The sequence below is a fragment of the Microtus ochrogaster genome, chromosome 8 (genome assembly GCF_000317375.1).
Source record: "Microtus ochrogaster isolate Prairie Vole_2 chromosome 8, MicOch1.0, whole genome shotgun sequence".
In the NCBI taxonomy this organism is placed as follows: domain Eukaryota; kingdom Metazoa; phylum Chordata; class Mammalia; order Rodentia; family Cricetidae; genus Microtus; species Microtus ochrogaster.
In genome coordinates, this window is record NC_022015.1 from 85,838,226 (window position 1) to 85,861,874 (window position 23,649).

At 45.8% G+C, this 23,649-nt stretch overlaps 1 protein-coding gene across 6 annotated transcripts in view; it reads right to left on the reverse strand.

Moving 5' to 3' along the window:
* The window catches only part of Gfra1 (GDNF family receptor alpha 1), a 218,765-nt gene that overhangs the window by 152,243 nt on the left and 42,873 nt on the right, over positions 1-23,649 (reverse strand). For 5 of the 6 annotated variants that reach the window (XM_026781276.1, XM_026781277.1, XM_026781274.1 and 2 more), the window contains exon 5: positions 3,049-3,063. The exons of the other annotated variant lie outside the window; for it this stretch is intronic. In XM_026781276.1, the coding sequence (XP_026637077.1) occupies positions 3,049-3,063 (15 nt within the window). The remainder of the gene's footprint in view (positions 1-3,048; positions 3,064-23,649) is intronic. 6 annotated transcript variants of the gene reach the window in all.

Below are 23,649 nucleotides of genomic sequence, written 5' to 3' on the forward strand. Positions count from 1 at the left end.
CCCCCCATGCCCAACTGTGAGATCCATTAATGACTACCCCCCCATGCCCAACTGTGAGATCCATTAATGACTACCCCCCCCCCATGCACAACTGTGAGATCCATGAAAATGCCATGTTGCTGTCCTGCTCAGTCCCGGTCATCAAGGCCTGGAAAGCACCTGACTCCTAGTCACAAGAGCAAGACAAACACACGACAAAGGTGACATCCCACCCCTAGCAAAGCTCAGCTCCAGGCAGAAGCTGGAAGGGGTGGGGGGAAACTTTGCCTCCTTGGCCTCAGGTCATGCAGGGATTTGAGCATGGAGAGAATTAACTCAGTGGCTAAATCCAGATGCTTGAGCCCATGTATATTTACAAGTGCCCCACTGAGCAATAGGGTTCTGATTCTGAAGTCGCTTGCTGAGTTTCTGTTCGATTTTGGAATCAAGGTAGCATCTATGGATGAGTGAATATTCAAAAGGAGCTTCAGCGGCTTCAAATGAAGCATGCATGTGTGTGTGGGAGTGTGTTTGCAAGTGCACGGAGACCTGTTTGTCGCCGTCAAATGATTGGTACGAAGGGCTCTAAAACCTGAGAGCAGAGACATGCGTGTCCACAGATGGTGTCTCAGTACACGCTTGAAGAGCCACTCTGTGGTACTTGGGAACTAGTGAGAGCCGCCACTGGCTCGTGAGCTCGTGAGCAACAGGAAGTACGGTTCTTTGGCCCTGGTTCTTTATTTGGAAAAGATGGTCTTTGACTGTCTTCAGACCCCGTGGCCTAAGCACCACAGGACGCGGTGGCATTTCTAGATGAAAGCACCAAAGCAAGCAATAAAATGTCACTGGATCAAGAGTGAAACAGACTCCCACCAACACACACCTCACACGCAGCCCTGAAAGGCCCAGCAGTAGCTGCCGGGCTGTCACCTACAGTAACAAGATTGATCTGTAGTGAAATAAAAGATAATGCAATCCAGAGGAAATAACTTGTGTTTCCTCTGAGAATGTCTGATGTTGTCAACTGTACGCCTGCTTCCCGTTTCTGCCTGCCACGGTGCTCAGCAGCACACACACGCAGGAATACAGCAGGCAGACAGGTAAATCGCAGCTGCACAATCAACCAGCCCAGCCACCTCATCACTAAGTGTATTTAGTACACCAGTATTGGACCATCTACTTGGGCACGGATCCAGAGAGCCAACACTGGTAAGCCAGCAGAGAATACATGGGACAACAACATCACACTAAAGCCCAGAATCACCACAGAGAAGACTTAAAGATCCAGAGAGAGCATTCACCGGCAGCAAAACATATGTGCAGGACAGTGCAGCTGTCCAGGTTAACTCAAAGCAGCTCTGGCTGCACACACAAGATCTGCAGAAGATCAAGACAGCCGAAACCCCAGCAAGGATGGGGAAGGGCTCAGGAAGTCGCACCCTCAGTTGAGAAGCCCCAAGCATATCAGTTTTCTTCAGGGACGCAGACCCTAGGAATACCTCACGAGGGAGATGCCACCTCCGCCACACAAGGCTTAGGCAGCCCTCGGCTGTGGGCTACTTCCTCTTTCAGATGCTATTAGGTCTCAATAGCCAGTGATTTGTAGATGATTACAACTTTTACTGTGCGTATCATTGCAACTGACAGGCAAATCTCATCAATCAAATCGCATGACTGATGAAAAAAGGACACAAACTTGACATCAGCAGCCTGCCAGCCGTCCTCTGGATCAATTATTGCGCTCAGGAAGGCTCGCCGTGACACAGGGAAAGCAGACCTGATGGAAGGCTCTCCTCCTCCCCTTCACCAACATCCCTGAAACACACACTTGCAACTCCAGAGCTTTTTGTTTCCAGGAGAGAAATCCTGTTTGAAGTAGGGTAGTGTTCACACCGCAGCTCATATGCAGGGGCTGCTCTACTCCCCGAGCGTCGCGCCGAACCCCCAATCTGTCAAGGACGAGAGCTCGCTGCAACCATGGACTCTGATAGCGGCACTTTCATTACACCAACAGTCACGACACCTTTTCAATTCCGCTCATCTCTTAGTCGCTAGTCAAATGGAACTTATTGCTTAGAGCTTGTTGGAACTTTCTGAATTATTTATGAAAGCAGGTCTGCGACTCCAGACTCTTAAAAGACAACACAACAGAACCCTCGTCGTTACCCACAACCTGTCTTCTAACAGGGAACGGATATTCTCCGTAACATGAGCTGCATGTTTAGGGTGAAATAACAGTTGTGAAAAAAGTCCCGAGCCTCTAAGAATATTTGGAGGGTATTTATGGAATGCCTGGGCATATTTTTAAACCTTTACTGTAAAGCATCTTTGGGTTCCAGAAAGATGCAGCAGACATATCTCCCAGCTTGGATACAAACAACGAACGTCTGTCACTATTACCCAAACTAGGCTGGAAGGCAGTTCCCCATCATGAGCATCTAGAAGGTTCTAGTCAGTTCATGAACCCAGAGCACAACCGCTATACACAGTGAGGACTAATACCAAGTCAGAGACAGCAGAGAGAAAACATGTTGGTTTCCAGCTAACCAGACCAGTAAAATAGGACACCATTCTCTGTTACCTAACTCTGTCAGTTGGAAAGGCTATGAGGCACGGCTAGATTGGAGGGCACAAACTGGCAAGCTAGCCTGCTCTTAAGAGCCACACCCCCGGTCTACATGTTTGTTCATCCATTGGAACTGGCTTGGGGAGCCTTTTAAAAGCAGGAGCTGCCTCTGATACACGATTCTTGAAGGACAAACGCCTCCAGAGATACCCAAACCCAATGCCAACCTTGCCCTCCTCCCCAGATGTCTAAACCTCAGCCCTAGCCCCAAACATGGTTCAGAGGAAGATGCAGACCCCCAGAAAGGGTGAAGGTGCTTCATGCCACCATCCTTATAGGATCCCCCAAACATGGTTCTGAGGAAGATGCAGACCCCCAGAAAGATTGAAGGTACTTCATGCCACCGTCCTTATAGGGTCCCTTAATTTCCAAAGACAAGTTCTAAAGAAGGCAGAGTCCCGTCAACCAAAGCACATAGCCAACAGAAGGGCAGGGAATCTTACCTTGCTGGAAAACATCTGAGGGCATGAGAAAAAATGAGAGAGGGAAGGAAAGAGAGAAAGATAAAAATATTAATAACAGTGAAGAAGAAAGCGAGCCATTAACTTGCATACGTTGGCTTTGCTAAATAATTTCCATAAAGTACTCCCTTGAGCACTAAGCTCAGGCCATAGGTGGTCTAAATCATGACTCGATTCTTATGAACTCTGGTTTACTGTCCCTTAAACCTCAACACCGACAGTATGATCGGGAACATTCATCATGCTTGTGCTAAGGCTGAAGGGCTCAGGACAGTGCTTGACAAGTAAGAAGCAGGACAGTTGGTGGCTGTTGACGTCCCTGATGTCACCATTTCAACAGCCTTACAAAACAGGCTCTGTAATCATTCCTATTTTATAGCTAGAGAAACTGAGTCTCCAGAAGGCAAGGTAGCTCATTCAAGGCCACAACGCTGGTACTTTGGATCAAACCTAAGCCTGCATTACACTGAAGATTCTCTCAAGCTCTAAAAAGCTATCTGATTGGTTGTAGACAACAACGCCTCACAAAAGCATAAACAGATATGGGGCTGGGAATTCAATCATACTTAAATCATATAAACAAAATATGTATACGTTCTCCACTTTATAGCCCCATGTCCTCACAGTAAACCCTAGGCCAATGTCTGTCAGAAAATGAAAAGGTATTCATGCTTTTGTGCATTTTCTTTCAACCACTGTCTGAGAGCCTGGTATGCACCAAGGCCTGGTTCTTAGCAGCCGCAGGAAAGAACACCAACACGCTGTCACCAGTATCCTCCCAGCAGGACCTCCAAGGACAAGTGTGTTTTGACCTTTGAATCGAATATACATGGATGGCAAAGCACCATTTTTCCTAAGTGTAGCCTCTTTGCTCAACAGTGTATTTTTTAATCTGATGTTGGTGAGTTTTTAACTTCCTTGAGGAGCGAGAAATTAGGAATCAAGACAGATGTTCCTCCACATCTTGTAGTGGCCAGGTACCTGTACCACTTTTCTTATCTATGTCCATGAGAGCTTGGCTGCCCAATCACCAATGATGTTTCTCACCTGTTCATGCCTTTTAATTTGGTATCTTCAAGATACAAGCGTATCAACCAGACAGGAGCTAGCACCCAGTCTGTCTGCTGGGCTCCAGAAAGAAAGTTTGAAGGAAAGATACTTCTAGAAGATAGTTTAACAACATATAGAAACATCCAATCTGCAGTCCTTGAGCAAACAGTACTACTTACAGAACTCTAATCCAACAAAACACCTAATGATGTAAGAGAAACATAGAGAGAAGATCACCAAAGTATTGTTGGCAATGGGAAAAATACTGGATGCTGCCCAGAGTCAACAGAGAACCAAAGCAATGAGTCCATACTTGGCTTGCTGTGCGGTGACTTCAATGACTGAAGAGGATTGGTGAGATGGGTTAACAAAGCTCTGGTCATGCAAGACTGACAACCCAAGCTTCTGCCCCAAAAACTGTGTAAAACCTAAAGGAAGAAAGGATTCCTCAAATTTGTTGTTTGGCCTCCACAGAGATGTCATGATGTGTCATGCCCACCTCCCCACATAAACACAGAGTTTTGGTGTTTTCTTTATTTTTAATTGGTAAAGACTCTGGTTGAGTTCATATGAAAATATTGGATGCTCCCTAACGACCCGTGAATACATGCGTGTGCCCATGCGCGTGTGCATGTCTGCCTTAAGAGAGGTGTGTGACTGACACGGCCACAAAATACTGCTGATCTTTGGGAGTTGGAATTGGAGTTTTTAAATCTTCTATGAGTTTTTATACATTTGGGGAGGTGGTTTGAGACAGGGTTTCCCAGTAGCTATGAAGCCTGTCCTGGAACTCACTCTGTAGACCAGGCTGGCCTCAACATCACAGAGATCCGCCTGCCTCTGCCTGTTGAGTGCTGGGATTAAAGGTGTGAGCCACCACCGTTCAGCTCAGTATTTGAATCTTTAGCAATGAGCATATTTTATATTTGTAATCTCAGTTTACAACTAAACTTATCGTCATTAAAAGCTAAGTAAGAACTACATTGTCAGCATCGACTTTACGTTAGTGCCACCTGACACCAGCTCCCATGGGGTCACAAGAGCCATGAATAGTTCAGACACTTCCCTGACACATTAACGGATCAGAACACCTTAGGCTGCAGATTTCATTCCACTCAGGCACATCCTCCAATTTTATTAATTAAACCTTTTCTCTGACAATTTCATACACATATCTATCGCAATCTAATTACCCTTACTCCCACCCTTTCTTCTCTCTCTCCCACCCGCAATCCTGCCTCTTCCCTCATCGGGACAAATGCTCTCAAAGTCGCTCTGGCTTGTCTGAGAAACTCTTACAAGCTCCCAATTCCCCGGCGGCACGAGACTTCTCCCGACCCAGAGCAAAGTCGCGTGGGATGTGGATGGTCTGCGTCAGAGGCACCACACTGACTCTGCTCTCAGTCCCGTTTCTCAGTGAGCTCTGCATCTCCAGAGCCACCCAACCACAGATTGGAGATATGGTTTTAAAAAACCATGGACAAACATGTTTTCTCATGATTATGTTCTAAGTAACAAGAAATACATTATCAAGGTTATATATACAGCCCTTACTATGTTAGATTTTAGACGCCATCCAGAGGTGATGTGAAGCATACAGAAAGGTTTTTATAGCTGACGAGCACACACTGTGCCATCCTCAAGGGACTTGAGAACCGGTAATTTCTAGCAGGCAAAAACCTCTCCTGCACACATCACACAGTATCCTCTAGCCTTGGCAATTCATCTTCAGTACAAATGCTGGCCCAGCAGAGAGATGCCACTGCCCAGAGACTGAGGAAAGGGCTGTGGGCAGCTCCTGGAATACACCAGTCTATACAAGCTTGCTTCCTGGACCCCACAGCCGGACACCTACTCTCTGACCAAGCTTGCTCTCCTGAAGGAAGCCTCCCACTTATCCTTCAAATGTCACAGCCACCGTGAAGCCAACTTGCCACTTCTACCTGTGTTCCTAGAGTAACCCATGTATGTTGCAATTATAGCTCAGGTTATAATTAGTTATTTACGTAGACTGTGCGCTCCGGAGGATAAGAGCAATGGACTTTAAACGCCTCCCTAGGTCTAGACTGCCTGGCAATGTGTTACCACTGAGAGGGAAGGGAAAGGGGGTTTTGTCTCACCATCCCCTTATCATACAGCTGAGGAAACAAAGTCCTGGATAAAAGAAAAAATCCTTCCTAAGGTCACACATGGAGTTCAAGGCTGAGCCAGGACTACAGGAGACTTATTTAACCTTAATGAAGTTAAAATGCTCATCTCGATTATTAGCAAAGTACAAATTAGACATTTATCATTCCCCTTTAATGAATACAGACAAAAACCTTCAACCTTGAAAACATCAGGGAAATGAGTTTAGTCTCTCAAATACAGACCCAGTCTCAACCCCAGACTCGACATCCGTCCAGAATCCTCCACCTCCTCTTCGTGGTTTCGACAAGGAACACTTCTTTCAAATCTCAGAACCTCAGAGTCATTGGAAAGCATCAGCCGTTACGGAGAAGGGAACCAGGTCTGATTCATGGTCTTATTCCTCCCAATCCTATCTGTGTGTGTCCCCTCTGTGCAGGCACAAGATGTTCCTTAGCTCTTCCACCCCCGAAGCTCGCCTAACGTTCATGTACCTAGCCGAGGCTGATGTTTTTTCAAAACTTTCTGGCGATATTTTCATCTTCGCTTCCCAGTAACACGTAAATCTGAATAAACACTAATGTGGATACTACAATGTGCTGGACTACATTTATGTCTTCCAGGTCTGGGGCATAAATCTCCTTTCTCTAGTAATGGCTCACACACCTTCTCTCCCAGACAGAAACGGCCACCCAAGCTCAAGCTGGAATGATCTGTAGATGGAACTGTGCAAATCGGTGAGCAGAAAGAGGGAACCTGACACTTCCCATGTGTTCTAGTTACATGTTACACTCCACCGCACATGCACCCCAAATCAGTGGATGTTACAAGGTATTGTCCCCCAAAAGTTCACAGTATCATTTCCCGCTCTAATGTTTGTGTGCACGGCAACTTCTCCAAAAGCATCCGCTGTGGCCACTCCTGAAGATCAAAGTGCTGGAACGTGAGTATGGTGTTCTGATTTCGGTCTAACCAGATGCAGAGGAGAACCACTCAGGAGATGACCTGCCCCCTTTGACCTCCCACTTCCTTGCTGCAGACGCAGGGGCATATTCTAACACCACTCCACAGAAGGGGGAAGGGGAAGTTCACTAAGTTATTCAAGCCGTGGAAAGCCGCTCCGAGGCTAAGACGCTGCTGTATTTCCCACCCTCCCAGGATTCAGAATCACACAAGTGCAGAGCAGGGAGCTGCCAGTGACCGCGACCCCAGCCACAATTAGGTTGAGTCCAAAGGACACCAGGGACACCCATGCGGAGGAAAGCAACTCCTTCAGACAAAGCTCTCTGCTCAGACTCACTTCCCCAGGGAGTAAATCTCAACCCCCATCACTCACGTGAACAAAGAAGGCCTGTTTCCCAGCCCCTCTCCCCGACCCCCCCACCCAAGTCCTCCAGCCCCTGGAGTCCTTCTGGTCCTGGTGACAGATGAAAGACCATGTGTGAGCTGACCATTCAGATGTGGGGAAAAAAATAAGGAAGAGCCCCAGATCTGCCTTTTTTTTTAATGTGATGGAAGACCAAGGATGTGTGCCCTTCCCCCACTGCTATGGCAGGATTCAAACTCCAGAGCTCTGTAATGCTGAGACCCCAGAGACCTGGGTCATAAAAGACTAGATTATCTATTATTATTAATAAGTTATGGCAATTAGGCTGGATGATTCCTAAACGCGGCTGATGAGAAATTTTCTTGAGTACTGCTCGTCCACACAGCTAGTGTTTACCTCTATTAAAAATGATTTAACTACACTCTGGGTGAACCCCTGTCTTGCCCCTGGATTAATAATTAGCAGTGCACAGAACCGCGCGGGTTAAGTGAGTTGGCTGTCCTTTATTTATCTATGGCTTTGTTTTATGAGGAGAAGCGGATGGCAGTCTTATTGCCCATTCGGTTTGCGAGGAATAATTTACTGTTTCTGTCCACAGTCCCTGACTACAGGTAGAGAAACCTCAGCATTGCTCCGCATCGCACTGTGACCCCCCCACCACCACCACCACCACCACCACACACACCACAGCATTCCAGATCTGCCCAACAGAGAGCGTGTGCATGCCGCCACCGCCAAGCCTGGGGAGGCGCAGTTACGACCTCCCCAACAATGTGATTAAATTATGGATGAGGGCCGTTTAGTTTCTTGAAAATGCGATGCACTTAACTCCCATTTAAGAAGTCTCACCTGTCTTACGAGTTCTCCTGTGGTTTGAGCTACTGAGAGAAAATCCTTTTTCAAGTCAAGGGCTTTTACAGTAAAGCACTATAAATTTTACTTGCACCCAACTAACCAGGGCTGAGGAAGGGATCTAGAGAGCAGCCGGAGGGAGTGAATGCTGCTTCCTTGGAAGGACTCACACTGGCCATTAAACCAGCGTCACTTTCCCTACCAGTGGCACTGTCTCCATCACTGAGTCCCCAAGCCCAGGCTCCTCCACACAGGGTCGATGGGTAATCAGAACCCAGGAAGAATTCTACGACTGCCCATTAGTACAGGTGAAATGCATTCTTTTCTGCATTGAAAAACAGGGCCTGCTCCTGAGTCCCCTCTTACAGAGGGCAAGCCCTGTTTTCATTAATTAGGTTTCATTTCAAGATGTGTATGCTACTTTTACTTGATAAATAATTCTAAGTGTTGGTGTGTGCACATGTATGAACCTGTATGTTCACACGTGTGTGGAGGCCGGAGACCAATGTCAGGTGGCCAATGCGCCTCAAGGACCCACCTGTCTCTATCTCCAGCACCAGGTTATAGGTGACTGTTTCGACGTCTGTCTGGCTCTATATATTGTTCCCTTGCGACCCGAACTGAGGTCCTCGGGTTGACGGACGAGCACTCCACTGACGGAGCCATCTTCCCAGCCCACCATTCCGCCAGTCCTGTTTTAAGCTGACAAAACTGAGGTCCAGTTTTGTCACATTTGTGTGCTCTTCCCAAAGAAGATGGAATGACATACCAGCGTCACCATGACAGTGGCTGCTACCTCCAGACAACCCAGAATCAGGACTTAGCCTCTTAACAGGTAGAAAGTCAGGATAATCATTCAACCTCCTGTATCCTGTGTCCTGATCTATAAAATGGACAGGCGACCATTTTACTTATCACAGGAATCAAGTTGGATACCTCAACCACCAAATACATGTGGACATGGTAGTCAAGACTCAGGCAAGCCCTGGATGAATCACCTCCCTAGCCTGCTTGCTTCAGTTAGTTGCTAAGTTCGTTCAGTCTTGATTTTCTCATCTGTAAAAACAATAAAACCCATCTATCAGAATTCCCGTGACCATTCACAGTTTCTCACACATAAAACTTCCGGCACTTGGAAGTCGGTCCAGGGTGTGCGTTTCACGAGTGGAAGCACTGTTATCGTTATTATAAGCAGAACAGACCAACAAGATGGAAATCTGAGGTTCAGAGCAGGTCCCAGATCCAACCATGCGGTCTTGGACAAACTTCACAGCCTCCCTGTGCCTTGATCTTCTCTGGATGGCAGCATTCCATTAACAATGTTCTTAACGCTAAGAACCAGCCCGAAGGACTTGATGCCGAGAGCAGTTGCTGATTTTTACGAAACACCGCCAACTGTCATGGAGGCTGAAGTGATACATGCAAGTGAGGAAACCTGGGCTATGTCAAGTCTTCTGTGCAGTACAGCTGCATTACTCGAGGTATCCTGACTACTTGCTTAGAAACTTCTGTAACAAGTGCAGTACTCTAGAAAGAGCACGGCGAAATTCACTCTTTTCACCTTCTAGCTGCACGCTACTAAGAAACCCCAAAGGGGTTTTCAAATATTATCTCACGAATATTACATGTTATGAATGACTTATTTGGGGGCTTTGAAATGTGGGTCTCAATGGCACCCAACCTTAAAATACCAGCGTAGGAAGAATGAACAGGTCTCAGAGATTCAAGAACCCCAGGGCTGGGCCCATGTTTCCAGAATCTTCTGGCTTTGCCTACCTCTTCTGGCCCTGTCATTACTAAAGACACCCATTTAAGGGGCTCCCAATGGAGACATACTTTCTATGAACTAAAGGTCAAAAGAGATAGACAGCATGGGAAAGCTGGAAGAATTAGCCTGAGAAAACAGTTTTGGTTCTTGATTAAATAAACCAAAGTTTGAGTATAACAGAGCACTTAACCAGAGCCCCTTCCTGCCCGGGCGCAGGTCTGCCACACTGGAGCCCTGCCAATGTCACCGTCTCCTCCAGAGGCTCTCCTTGCCCTCAGTGGCACCACAGGGCTGTGATTAGCTTTAAGTGTCTCCAAAGCCAGACAGCCCAGGCAGCCCCATGCCACGCAGCTAGTACCCCAAAGCCTCCCACTTCCTTCTGGCACACACAGAGTTCAAATTGAACAGAGCCCGTGTGAGCCTAGGCTAAAGCTTTAGGGACTGTCTCGAAGGTCCGGGATGCTCCTCCCTTAGTCTCCCTGACCTTCTGTTCCTGTTTTGTTTCAGATCTAGGCCCAGGAAAGCTTTGCTGTGGTTTCCTCCCTCCTGCACCTCCCTCATCTTTCATCATCTTAGAAATTAAGACCGATATGTTGCCTGTCACTGGGCTCTGTCTGAAAGCACTTGGTGCTCAGTAAATGTCTTTTGTTTGTAAGTAAGAAAACACACGTGTGTGCGCGTGCACACACACACACACTCCAATCCTGAAATAGACCCTGTCACATATCCGAGGGAATGTGTTGCCAGCATCAATCTCCGACCTTACACTTGAACGCCATCAGCCTACACCGACCTGGGGCTGGCAGTGCAGGGACAGCGAGTAAATGTCCCCAACATTTTACGACATTCTCTCCCTAGTATATCTCACTCCTACCACTGAGGTATAAAGCTCTTAACTACTGAAAGAACATAAAAAGATAGATTTAGGAATAATACTTTTTATGATTGCATTCTGTACACTGTGAAAGTTATGTCCAAGTCCGCAGGTCCTTTATGGCTGACAGAGTAGAACAGTGTGGCTTTCTAGCTAACTGCACGTTTATACCCGGTGAAAATATTTTCGACTGAATTACTTTCTGAGTAATTATAAAAAGGCTAATTGAGGCTTGATGAATTCAGGTACAAATACTTCAGACTTTGCATTAAAATCCCTAGGATATGAGAGTGTATTCAACTCCATCTCTCTAGCAACCAATGGTTTCCTTCGAAAGAACAGCACTCATGACTTTCTCTGCATTCTTTTGAACCTGCTGAGAAACCCTAGGAAGCTACGCTAATAGCCCAAACAAAGGAGGAAGCTGAAAATGACATCATTCTAATTTCCTAAACTTATGTAATTAAATAGTAAGAGCCATGAAGTATTTTACTAAGTATCTGCATGTGCCAAGAGCTGAGGAGGTGCCCTGTGTTAGAGCAGAAATCACGCCACAGCTCTGTAACAGAGGCAAGAAACATGATTGGTAAAACACCACGATGGATAATGAGCCTTATACTCTCAGATCTCCAACACCAGTCATTTTCCTGAGTCCCAATCCACACTATAGGCGAAGCCACTGCATTCTCTGGGATTCATTTCCTCTGCTTGCAAAATGGTGCGTACTAGGTGCGGGCTAACGTCGCTCACAGGTCTAAAACATGGTGGTTTTATGCTTGAAATTACACACATTACACTGAATGAGCTCTTGTTGTGTGCAGCTTATTCGTCTTCTTATCCTAAGCCAAATTACATTCAGAGGGGGAAAAAAATCACTCCCTGCAATTCACGTACATCCACAAACACATCCATAACGCAGCCTATGATTGGGCATTTATCCCAAGATATTATCTCCACGGTAAAGTATTTTTCCCATTACAGATGAATTATAAGCCATTTGAAACCTATAAGGTTATAGTGGCTCATGGCATCAATTTCTGATGCCCCCCCCCCAACACCCGCCCAACATACACTTCCTGAAGCATTCTCTTGGTCTCTGTTTTCAAGCCAACTGATTAATTTCATCACAGACATATTGTTCCGGCAGGTCTGAGAGACCCAGGCTTTCATCATATTGGTTACCCAGTCTCCAACATTCAAAGTAGGCATTTACAAATGTCCAGGAGAAGAAATCGCTCTCCCTGCTAGGTGATCATTACCAGGATGGACAACTTTAAAGCAAACAGAAGACAAGGACCATCATCATTATTTTGATGGCTTGGCACAAATTACCTTCAGGAGAGCTCCCAGGAGCCAGAGACAATTAAAGTCGGAGTTCTGAGAAGATGCCCCTAGCAGTCAAACACTGCTGATCACCATGAAACAGGCCCAAAGACTCACAAAGGACTAGAGACACAACCCAATCTAGGCTGGGCTCCATCTCAGGTCACGGCAGCTTCTAGCCTCTGATCTAAATTAATCTGGATAAACTTGGGCAATTTGTTGAAGCTTAATGGGTGTTTTAAAGGGGGTTTAAGAAGAAAATACCAGTAATCTGGGGAGATAGATAGATAGATAGATAGATAGATAGATAGATAGATAGATAGATAGATAGATAGATGGATGCTCACTCTTACAATTCCACAGCTGGGGAGGGGGCTCCTGTGGTGAAGGGCTTGAAGACCTGAGAATGTGTCCAACGCCTATGTTAAAAGCTGGGTACAGCAGCACACGCATGTAACCCATGTCTGGGGATACATAGATAGGTGAATTCCTAAGAGTTGCTGGACAGCAGCCATTCTAGCTAAATTGGTTAGCTCCAGGTCTGTAAAAGATGCTGTCCCAAAAACCAGAGCAGAAGCTGGTCAGTGGTGGCACACAGCTTTAATCCCAGCACTAGGGAGGCAGAGGCAGATGGATCTCTGTAAATCTGAGCCAACCTGGTCTACACAGTGAGTTCCAGTAGGGCCAAGGCTACACAGAGGAACCTTGTCTTCAAAAACAAAAACAAGCAAACAAAGAAACCAGAAGGGAGACGAGTTGAAGTTGGCTTCCTTATGTATGCCCCCCCACACATGCAAATGCAAAGGAGAAATAGATGCAAGCTACTCCAGCTTCTAAATTCCAAATGGACACTGCACTGAGACCTTGCACTGGGCCCCTCTGTGCTGCACTCCCGGGTCATGTGCACATCTGTCTCCCGTGCACTCAGGTACACCCACCATTCTTTCTGTTTGACTGAGCTAAAAATACAGCACCAGGAATATGATCATCATAGTTCCAAAGCCCAGAGTAAAATAGTAGCTCGTCCTAGGTGCGTATTAATGTTAGTATGTTTCCAGAGCTTTCCATGCACCTGGTTCTATTTTAAGTTCTTTACATAGACAGACAATGCTCTCAATCACTCTACAAGAGAGCTGTTATGAGGCTTGCCTCCCAGAAATGGAAACACAGCCCCCTCTCACAGAGGATAAACTAAAGTTGTTAAAGGTCAGAAGGATGAAAGTCAGCCAGGATTCAAGTTTGAAAAAAATCTGGTTTCTGAGGCCAAATTTGTTCACTTTGATACACTGTCTCTTGTGAATGCTACCTGGTAGCCATGCAGAAGGAAGGGAAAACAAGTAACCAAGCCTCTTGCTTTCTTTCTTGTCCTGATGCCTGGAGATTAGGCCCCTATGTGGAAACCTAGCAAGTTACAGGTATACAGAAGGTATTCCCAACACTCAGCACAGTTTCTAAGGTAGCCTGGGTAGCTGATCAGCCTCTCTCCACGGTCTCATGTCAAGGGTGTGTGTGTCCAAAGTACATGTGAAGCTGGTCTCTTCTGTAGTGAAATGGGTTTCACAGAGGTTAAGGGAAGCAAAGAGCTGAAGACACTTTGCCAATCACCTTTGCAGCAGTGAATGGACCATAAACCTTAGAGGACTCATCCGTGTGCAGCCGGAGTGGTTACCGCAGCGTGCACCCCACTAAGTGCCCTTTTAAGAAAAAAGGAAGTTCATTTGGCAGTTTAAGGTTCTTCTAAATCTGTGAGCTATTATTCACTGACCATACACAAATCATAAAGCGTAAATGTCATTTTCACGATGGATTTGTATAGCTGGCTTGCCAGCAGCTACCAAAGAAAGAATTCTAACATATCACAAAACCTACAGCGTTTAAATCATGCTATATATATTTTAGCATGGTGGTTGGCACCGAGGTCCTCTTCCCAGACCAGGCAGCGGTAAGTTACCACCTTGGAAACAGAACAGACTATCAGACAACCAAGCCTCCTACACCACCTTGTCCTTGAACTTCTCAGCCTCCGAAATCTCTGAGAAGACGCATCTCTCTTCTTCATAATCTGCCCAGAGTGCTAGCGTTTGTCACCTGCGCACAAACCTCGGCATGCCTAGGAAGAGGGACTCGCCAATGAGGAATTGCTTCTGTTGATCAGCCCTGCCACATCTGCGGGCATTTCCTTACTATGCTTGATGAGGCAGCTCTAGCCTAGTATGAGTGGTGTCATCCTGGGAAAGTGGGCCTGGGCTGTGTAAGGGAAGCAGCAGGGCAAACAAGCCTGGAAGCCGAGCCTCCAGGGTCTCCTTTCGGTTCCTGCCTTGGGTTCCCTGGATGAAGAACAGTAACCAGCAAGGTAACATAAACCTTCTTCCTCCTAAAGTTGCTCTAGGCCACGGTGTTGGTCACACCAACAGAAAGTAATCTGGGAAAGATCCAGGATCAGGTGCTTTGTTATAACAGCACCAAACAACAAGACACATGGCCAGAATTTAAAAAGACAGAACAAGGGGGGTTTGAAGTTATTACTTGCATACTGCTGATAATTAAAAAAAACTGCTAGAATCACTTTGGAAAAACAGTGTGGGAGGTTCTCAATTTTTAAGTACATAGACGTTTTCATATGATCCACAATTCCACTCCTAGGTATACTGTCGAGGAGCGGCCTTGACCAAAACACTTATTAACAGGGTATAAAAAAGAAACATAAGTAAAGAATATGAAGACACATAAAAAAATAATAAGACAAAAAAACATAGAAAGTATCAGGAGGCCGTTCCAGTGATTACTGAAATCCTGAAATCTGCCTGTTTATTTTTCCCATAGTTTTTATACTCAAGGTAAACTGGGGGAGAAGGTAACAGAAGCCTTTATTAACATGATACAAAAGGGTACCTCACACAGTCAACTCTGAGACATCAAATCATTAGCATTCCGTTGTGTAGATAACTAAGGGGCTCTAAGTCACGTAGCTGAAGATCGCCCTTCCCTAGGTGACCTCACAGTTACAAAAGAAAGGAGCAGAAGCACATTTTCATATCCTGATCACCCCTCAGGATGGCACCGAGCTTTCTTAACTTCAAAAGAGCCAGGCAACCAGCTCCTGAGTTAGGAGGTGCAATTAAGCCTGTTAGTCTCCAAATCTCTGACCCTCAGACAAGGAGTAAAGGGGCGTGCATTTTCAGGCCTCCACAGTCTATGCCCTGAAGAAATGAATATATGATCTAATACCTGTTACACTCATCCGAGGACAGAGTTTGGATCCTCAGAATCCACACAGAAGCCTGGCGGCTGTGGTGGCCATCTGTGATCCCAGCACTCTGCTGGGGAGGCGCACACAGCACAGCTCTGGGACAGTACGGATGGACAGACTAACCCACGTTGGAGAATTCCAAGTTCAGAAAGAAATCTTTCCTCAATCAATAAAGTGCAGAGTGATCGAGGAAAGCACCCAACGTCAACTTTTGGCTTCCACACTCACATGCACACACATCACACTCACACACGTGCAAACACACACACATCACACTCACACACAAATGCAAAACATTGAAAATATACCCACACAGACACTTGTGCACAAACACTCACTTCGGCATTAGTCCTCATAACAAGAAAGTCTAAACCATTCGATGAATAGGGAAGTAAAATGTAGCGCATTTGTATGGTAGAACATGATTCAGCAATACATGAAATACTAGCATGAGAATAAGACACATATGAGCCATACTAAGTAAAGGGAGCCAGTCACATAGGATCATAAGTTATGAATACACAGATAAATGAAAGACATGAATCCACTTATAGCAAATGTCCATGCCATACAAATGGAGAGACAGAAAGAAGGATTAATGGATGCTGGGGAAAGGAGTCACTAGGTTGTGATCAATTTCTTTTTGGAGTAACGAACACATTCTAAAATGGACTGCGTGGTAGATATGCAAGTCTGGGAACAGACTAAAGCCCTCTGAACCGCATGCTTTATGTGGAGAAAATGAAATGTCTGTGAATCACATCCAAGTAAAGTTATCTCAGAGAATGAATTCGTTTCTAAAGACTAGCAACCACAAAGGCTGCCTCTTCCAAGTTGCAACTGCACTCCAGTCCTCCAGCCAAGGGACACATTTAAAGAAACAGATGCAGGAGCCTTGATGTCATGATGGGCACCAAACAAGTCATGTCCAAATGAAACACTGTATTCTCTCTCTCCAAAGGGTCATGGCTTGGTACCTCATGATCCATGGACTGCCCAATATGGTAGCCTGCAGGTGCATGTGACTTCCCAAGATGAGGAAAACAATGAGTCACAGAGCAACATGTTTTCAGGAAACAGAGTTCAATGAGTTTCCTCAGAAAATAAAGAGGAGAGGGATAGCTCATGAATAATTGCTTATTTTCAATTATATCCTCCAATATGTTCAACGAACGGGGCGAAACATCCGCATTAAAATTAATTTCACCTGTGCTTGTTCAGCTTTAATACAGGAGAGAGAACTCTTTATAAAGTACTTATACGCGTGGCTCATACTGTGCTCCTACTGGACACTGGCCTCCTACTCAGAGAACTTTGAAGTATTTGGAGATCTAGTGCTTACTTCTAATAAAGGAGTAAGTCATTGAAACTCTCCCGATGCTCAGTGTTGTTAGAAGATTATTTTATTCAGACTTCTAAATGGTAATTAACTTTGAAGTCCACTCAACGGTTATAAAACGGCTGCCGCTCCGCAATTATGGAGGCACAAACAGTTCCTTGTCTGCTCCTCGCTGCCAAGTGGCTCCCCAGACAAGGGTGGAAGATGTTCACCGTGGCCTTTAAAATATTGGCATGCCCTGGTCTACAAAGCACAAATGGTCTCCAAATAAGACAGACCCAGGAAACTTTGCCTGAACTCCTTAACATTCGTGATCAAAGGGTCGCTTTTTTAGAAACTATGAAAGCTCCCAGATGATATAACAGACCTCCATTCACAGGAAGGAAGCTGCTTCCCAAAGACATTCATCTCAGAGGGGCCGCCTTGCATGTCATCTGTAAGGACCCTCCCCCATCCCGTATGTATGGGGTGGCTTTTTTTGCTTCTTTGCAATACTCTTTGATCCACAAGTCTGAGGCAATGAGAATATGGCCAAGTTATGAGTCAGAGAGAAGATATTAACAGTGGCCTTATTCAAATCTAACTTTAAAAACCCAGAGGTACGGCCGTACCCAAGAGAAGAAAGGTAAGCAGAGGATCCCAGTGATGGCGATGCTATCATGGTACCGGAGCCAAGACCATGTCAACTTCTCTAAGTGCTTGGTTTTTTGTTGTTTTTCGTTGTTGTTTTGTTGGTTTAGTTTGAGACAAAGTCTCACGTAGCCCACATTAGTCTCAAACACTCTGTGTCCCAGGTGACCATGAATTCCTGATCTTCCTGTTGCATACTGTGTAACAATCGCTTCAGAACTGAAATACTTTACCCTGGAGGGAAGCTCTGTAAAACACTGAAAATAGGTCGGGTGGTGGTGGTACATGGCTTTAATCCCAGCACTTGGGAGACACAGGCAGGCGGATCTTTCTGAGTTCAAGCCCAGCAGCATCTACAGAGATAGTTCCAGGGCAGGCTCCAAAGCTATACAGAGAAACCCTGTCTCAAAAACTAGACAAACAAAAACAAAAAGGCTCAGAAAATAAACAAACAACTCATAAGCCTAGGGAAGTCTTTGAAACTTATCAGATTCACAGACTCCTTACAAAAAAAAAAAAAAAAAAAAAAAGACCCTGGAGGCTTTTTGAGTGCCAGCAAGTAGTGGAGAAATCCAGGGTTCCAACTCTCATGACTCAATATGCTACGGTGAGCTTTGGGTGGCACGGCTACCTTTAAGTCACCCCCAATCTGGACTTTGGTGGTATGGACACATTTGTCTGTTTAGCCATTCCCTTTCTGCCTATCTTTTGTTCATCTTTCCCTAAAGTGATATCATACAACACTCGGTAGTAGCATTTCAATTTTATTTAATAAAAACTGCCTGAAGATGTGAGATAAAGTCAGCCTTATAGAGCAGGTAATGGTAACTGATATCACCTTTAATACCAGTAGCCACAATGACATCATCTTTAATCCCAGTAGCCACATTAATTGCCATAGAAATTGGGTGGTGCATGCCTTTAATGCCAAACCTAGAGAGGAATATAAATCGGGGGGAGACAGTTCTCACACAATCTTATTCTGAGATTCCAGGAGGCAGGATCGCCATTTCAGACTGACGAGGTAAGGGCTGGTAGCTGACTGCTTAGCTTTTCAGATCTTCAGGCTGAACCCCAATTTCTCTCTTGAGTTTTTATTAATCATGCTTTATTTAATCATGCTTCAACACTCCACTTCCAGGGTGCTGATATTACAGGCATGAAATTCTACTTTTGGTTTACACACCTTTGGAGTCTAAACTTGGTGTCTGAACTGTCTGTACTGGGCAAGCACTCTATCAACTGAGCTACATCTTCAGCCCAACCGCTTATTTCCCCAGTGCCCAAAGGCCTGTGTCACATGACCCTGTCACTCTGTCTGGTTGGAGTTAAGGAAGAAGATATGTAGGTACCACCACACGGCCAAAAGCACAGTGCCAAGTGACACAGTCCTGAATGACAGCAAATGCCCTTAATAAGCAGAGTCCTGGCTCACAACCGCCACCCCTGCTGTGCACTGTGGGGAGCAAAAGGTTAGAGCAATGCTTCTTCTTAAAGATACAAGAACCAGAGTCCTACCTCTTCAAACAAGACTCTCCTGGATGGACTCGTACCCAGAATCCTTGGACAGCTAAGTCTTAATTGTCTGCACTCAGTGCATTGAGCAAAGAGAAAGCAAATATTGCAGGGACTTTTAATGTCTTCTGGGCATGCAATGGGTCCAGGCGGGAAATACAGACTCAATCCCATCTCCTGTTCCATTAGGCCATTTCCTGTATGTGCGGAGAAACGGGAGTGTAGCAGGGGCCACACCTGTTCTAGCACCCTGGATGGGCCATCCGCTACACTCGGGATGGGCCATCCGCTACACTCGGGCAAGGTGTAGGCAGAGGACTACACCGCTAGCTTCTGCCTCCTAGAACGTTCCTCTGAGCCCACTGAATTGTTCTAAGGGGCCTGTGTAGTGAGGAAAGCGTACTATAAAGAACAAAGCTCACTTCTGGAGCCAGTTTTGTGGCTTGAAATGTCTTCAAATTACAGCCGTTGTTACAAAATGTACCTTAGAGTTCGAAAGAACTGGCTGTAACGTGGCTATTTCTAGATGGACCTTTTCAGGCCCGATAATCAAAGCCTTCATTTTCCACTCTCCTCCCACCACCCCCATTATCCACAAGGCATGGTAATCAACAAGCTGTTGGCTGCCTTAGAATGCCCTGGGTGGTATGGTTTGATATGACGGGAATATCTCTGTGGGACACTAAAAATCTGGAGTCCTCTGATAAAAAGATTTAAAGGTGTCTGTCTTATCATCTCCCAGCTAGGGACTCCTAGGAAGCCAGCCAGATAGCTCCAGAGGACAGTAAGGGGCCTAACCCTTTCTGCCTCTGACTACGGAACATAGACCGGCTTCCAATGGCCCATGAAAGCTGGAGCTGTGAGGTTGGTGTAGATCATTTGCCTGCAATACACAAGGCTCTGTGTTCATTTCTTCCCTGATCTCCTTCTCGTTCTCCCGCCCCCCACCCTGAAGCACGCTTGAAACATGCCCGTTAGTCACACTATGGTATGGCAAATGCCCAAAAGAACAAACCCAAGAACTTTTAGAGGCCGTAGGTACTTTTGCTTTTGGCTTTGTGACCTCCTTTCTCCAACTTTAAGGTCAGAGACGGCATCTCTGGAACCTGCCTTTCAATCACAACTGTCTAAAGAAAGTCTGGACTGCTATGGATTCACACAGTTACGGTCACCATTATTTATTTACTCTCACGTCTCACTTCTCACGCACCTCTCTTCCCCCTTTCTCTCCTCTGCAACATTTGCATCTGCACGCACAAACCTGGCCTTACATGTTGGCTGAGATGTTGCAAGTGTGGTTAGATTGAGGATGCTAATTGGGGGAGCTATTCTGGGGTATGCAATGGCTGACCCTGACACCTTGATGGATCTAGAACTGAAGAGGAGATGAACTGCTGGGCACATCTGTAAGCGAGTTCTAGATCCTGTTGAAGGGATCTAGAACCTAAGAGAAGGCGAGCCTCTGGGTATGTCTGTAAGGGAGTTCTAGATCATGTTAAGTGCAGTGGGAAGGGCCTACCCTAAATGTAGGTGGTACAATTCGTTCTACAATCTGCATACGAAGAAAATGCTGCTGAGTTCCAGTGTTCGTCTTGCTGCTTCCTGACTGCGCGTGCAGGGTGGCCAGCTGCCTCATGCTTAGGCCATCACGATAGACAAAATAAACCCTCCCTTCCCTAACTTACTACTGTTGTGTCTTTTATCACAGCAATGAGAATAAATAAGTAATAGTCACCTTAACTATGTGCTCTTAGCCACTGAGCCATCTCTCCAGCCCTAGTAGGAGTCTATCTGATCTGACCCAAAAGCCATGTTCTAGGGGAGGCTTCCCTGTACTGGGCATCTCCGCCCACACCCCTTACCAAGAGCTCCTCTGGGCTCCTACCTGAGCTAGAGTATAGCTGTGTCTTTTACTCTGGCATCTGAAGGAACCTTTTATGGTCTTTCTGTACTGGGCCAAGAAGTTCACTTAAGAGAATCCTCACTCACCCATCTGAACTTTCTGGAGGTTGGGGACTTCCTTATGGATCTGAAGTGTAGTTCCTGATCCAGGGGACCCATGATGCTTCGCAATCCAGGCAGTACTGTCACCTACCGCCCCAGCCATCCCCAACGGCTCCCATGTATTTTCTGAAGTGATTCTCAAGGCAGTGCTAAGGTCAACTAGAACACGCCCATCTCAGAGCTGTGGAAACTGAGACTAACCTTGGCTGAAGGTCACAATTCAGATGCAAGCCCAAATTCTCACTCTGCTGGGTGGGATGGCCATCTAACACAGGGACAACCCACTTCTCAGAAGCTGCTGGAAAGGTTACCATCAAGACACCAGTGTATATAATGGCTGTGTGTCCTTTCTCTGCTGAACCCTCGTTCCTCTCACAGTGAAGGCAAAAGCTTTTGGTATAAACAAGCTCATTCCTAGTCCAGAATATTTACTGAGGGATCTATTAGACACATGCTATTCACATAAACATTCTTCACCAAGGACACTAGATGCCTTACACACACTCACACACAGAGAGAGAGAGAAACAGCAGGAGGGTGAGAGAGACAGGGAAAGGGGCAGAGTGAGGGAGAGAGGAAGAGAGAGGCTTATGTGTTGAGCACTTGTGCCCCAGCTCTCTGCATTTTGGTTCACTGAGACTTAAGGAGGCTGCAGAACACTCTTCAGCCGCCATGCATGCTGCCCTGACGTCCCTGACACAATGCACTGAGACCGCTCTGAAACTGTGAGCACAAATAATCCTTTCCTCCAATGTGTTTCTGTTAGGCACGACTTCCCTCTCTGTCATGCACACGCGTGCACACATGAATGTGCACCCACTACCAAATATGCTTTAACGTAAGAAAGAGATAAGTATTTTGTCAAAGCCATTGGCATGCAGAGTGTTAAAGGACTAGGAGGTAGCTGTAGCAGTTGGTATCGTAACTGGCAAAGGAGCGACATTCAGTAAAAGAGAAAAGGGATGAAGACAGTCTCTGGCTGGACAGAGTATCACTGTGTGTTTGGAGGCCCCTAAAATGGAGAGGCAGCTGCCCATAGGTAGGACCACAGGAGATTACAAGTCAACAAAGACTTCATGGGACTGTTCCAGGCCATTTGAACTTTATTTTCTGTTTTTAAAAAAATACCCAGATATACACTTAAGATTCACTAAATGAAAAGCAAACACTTTCTGGCAGGAAAGCAAAACATTAACAATTGACCGGAAAGCTGATTATTAAAATGGCTGTGAGCTCATAGGAGAGCAGGGGGATCCTGCGGGAAGGTGCCCACCATGTCCAGGATGTCTCCTTCCCACTCCTTCAGAGACAGCAAGGTCTAACTGACAGCCTGGGCTTCCAGTCCCAGAAATGTTCATGAGCTCTGTGACATAAATCAAGTCAAACTTGGTGAGCATCGGCTTCTCCACACCTTAAGTGATCAAATGGTTGAGTACTTAGCCAAGTCTCGGGCACCTCTACCATGGTGGCCTGTTTCCAGGTCATAAATCCACTACGCCTTCATGTCAGGTATGGAGCTAAGTCTTTCTCTGATGACTTGGACTCATTGTAGATTCAGATTACGTAACTGATAGACAGCATCTTTTTAACGTGTGCTAGAGAGATGCAGGGCAGACCTCTCGCTGCTCCAGATTGTCAGAAGTGTTCCCTTTCTCCCTTCCCAAACTCCAGACCTTTCTTTTTCATCTTACCTGAAAACATCTGCCAGCCTTTTCCCAACTCACCTGCTTAGTGAAGGAAGATAATCTGTTGTAATACACCCATAAATCTAAATTCTAACTACAGGATAAAAGCTAATGCCCCGTGACAGGCTCTACTTCATGTTCCCACATCTAAATCAGGGCCTCGGCACACGAGCTTATTGAAAACCCATTCTAGGGAGTTGTGAATCAACTCCATTTCCCCCGCAAACAGGACTGTTCTCGGAAATTGTCCTCACGAAATGGGTCTGTCCACGCTGGAGGAACTGACGTGATTACCTAGATCAAACTGGCGGCGTCAAGCGGAGGGGACGAGAAGAGAAAAGAGAGATAACTTCCAGTCTTCCAGAACAACCTACTCTCTTCTTCCTGGCAGAGAACCTGACCCTGGGAGAGTTTCAGGACAGAGGAAGACTCCCCTTGAGGTCAAACCATCCCAACCAGGGTGGCTAGACTCCAGGTTGTACTAAAATAAACAGGCTAAAAATTAAACACACTCCATACTGTTCAGAAATAACGTGAGCACAAAGTACCAGCTCCCCTCCCAGCAAGTGTACTATACACACACACACACACACACACACACACACGGGCTGGAAGGCCTCCATAAACTTGTCTTAAATGGCTGTTGATTGATTTAAAGAGATAAGTATATTAGTGCCTTGACTTCTCTTTAAATATAACCCATTAGAACGAATTCATTTATTATAAATATCAAGGCATTGTGTTGAAAATTTCATAGCCCAAGTAAAAGTAAGTTCCCCGCCATTTTTTTTACCAACATTTTGTGATACTTAAGTGATTCTTTTTTTTTTTTTTTTTTT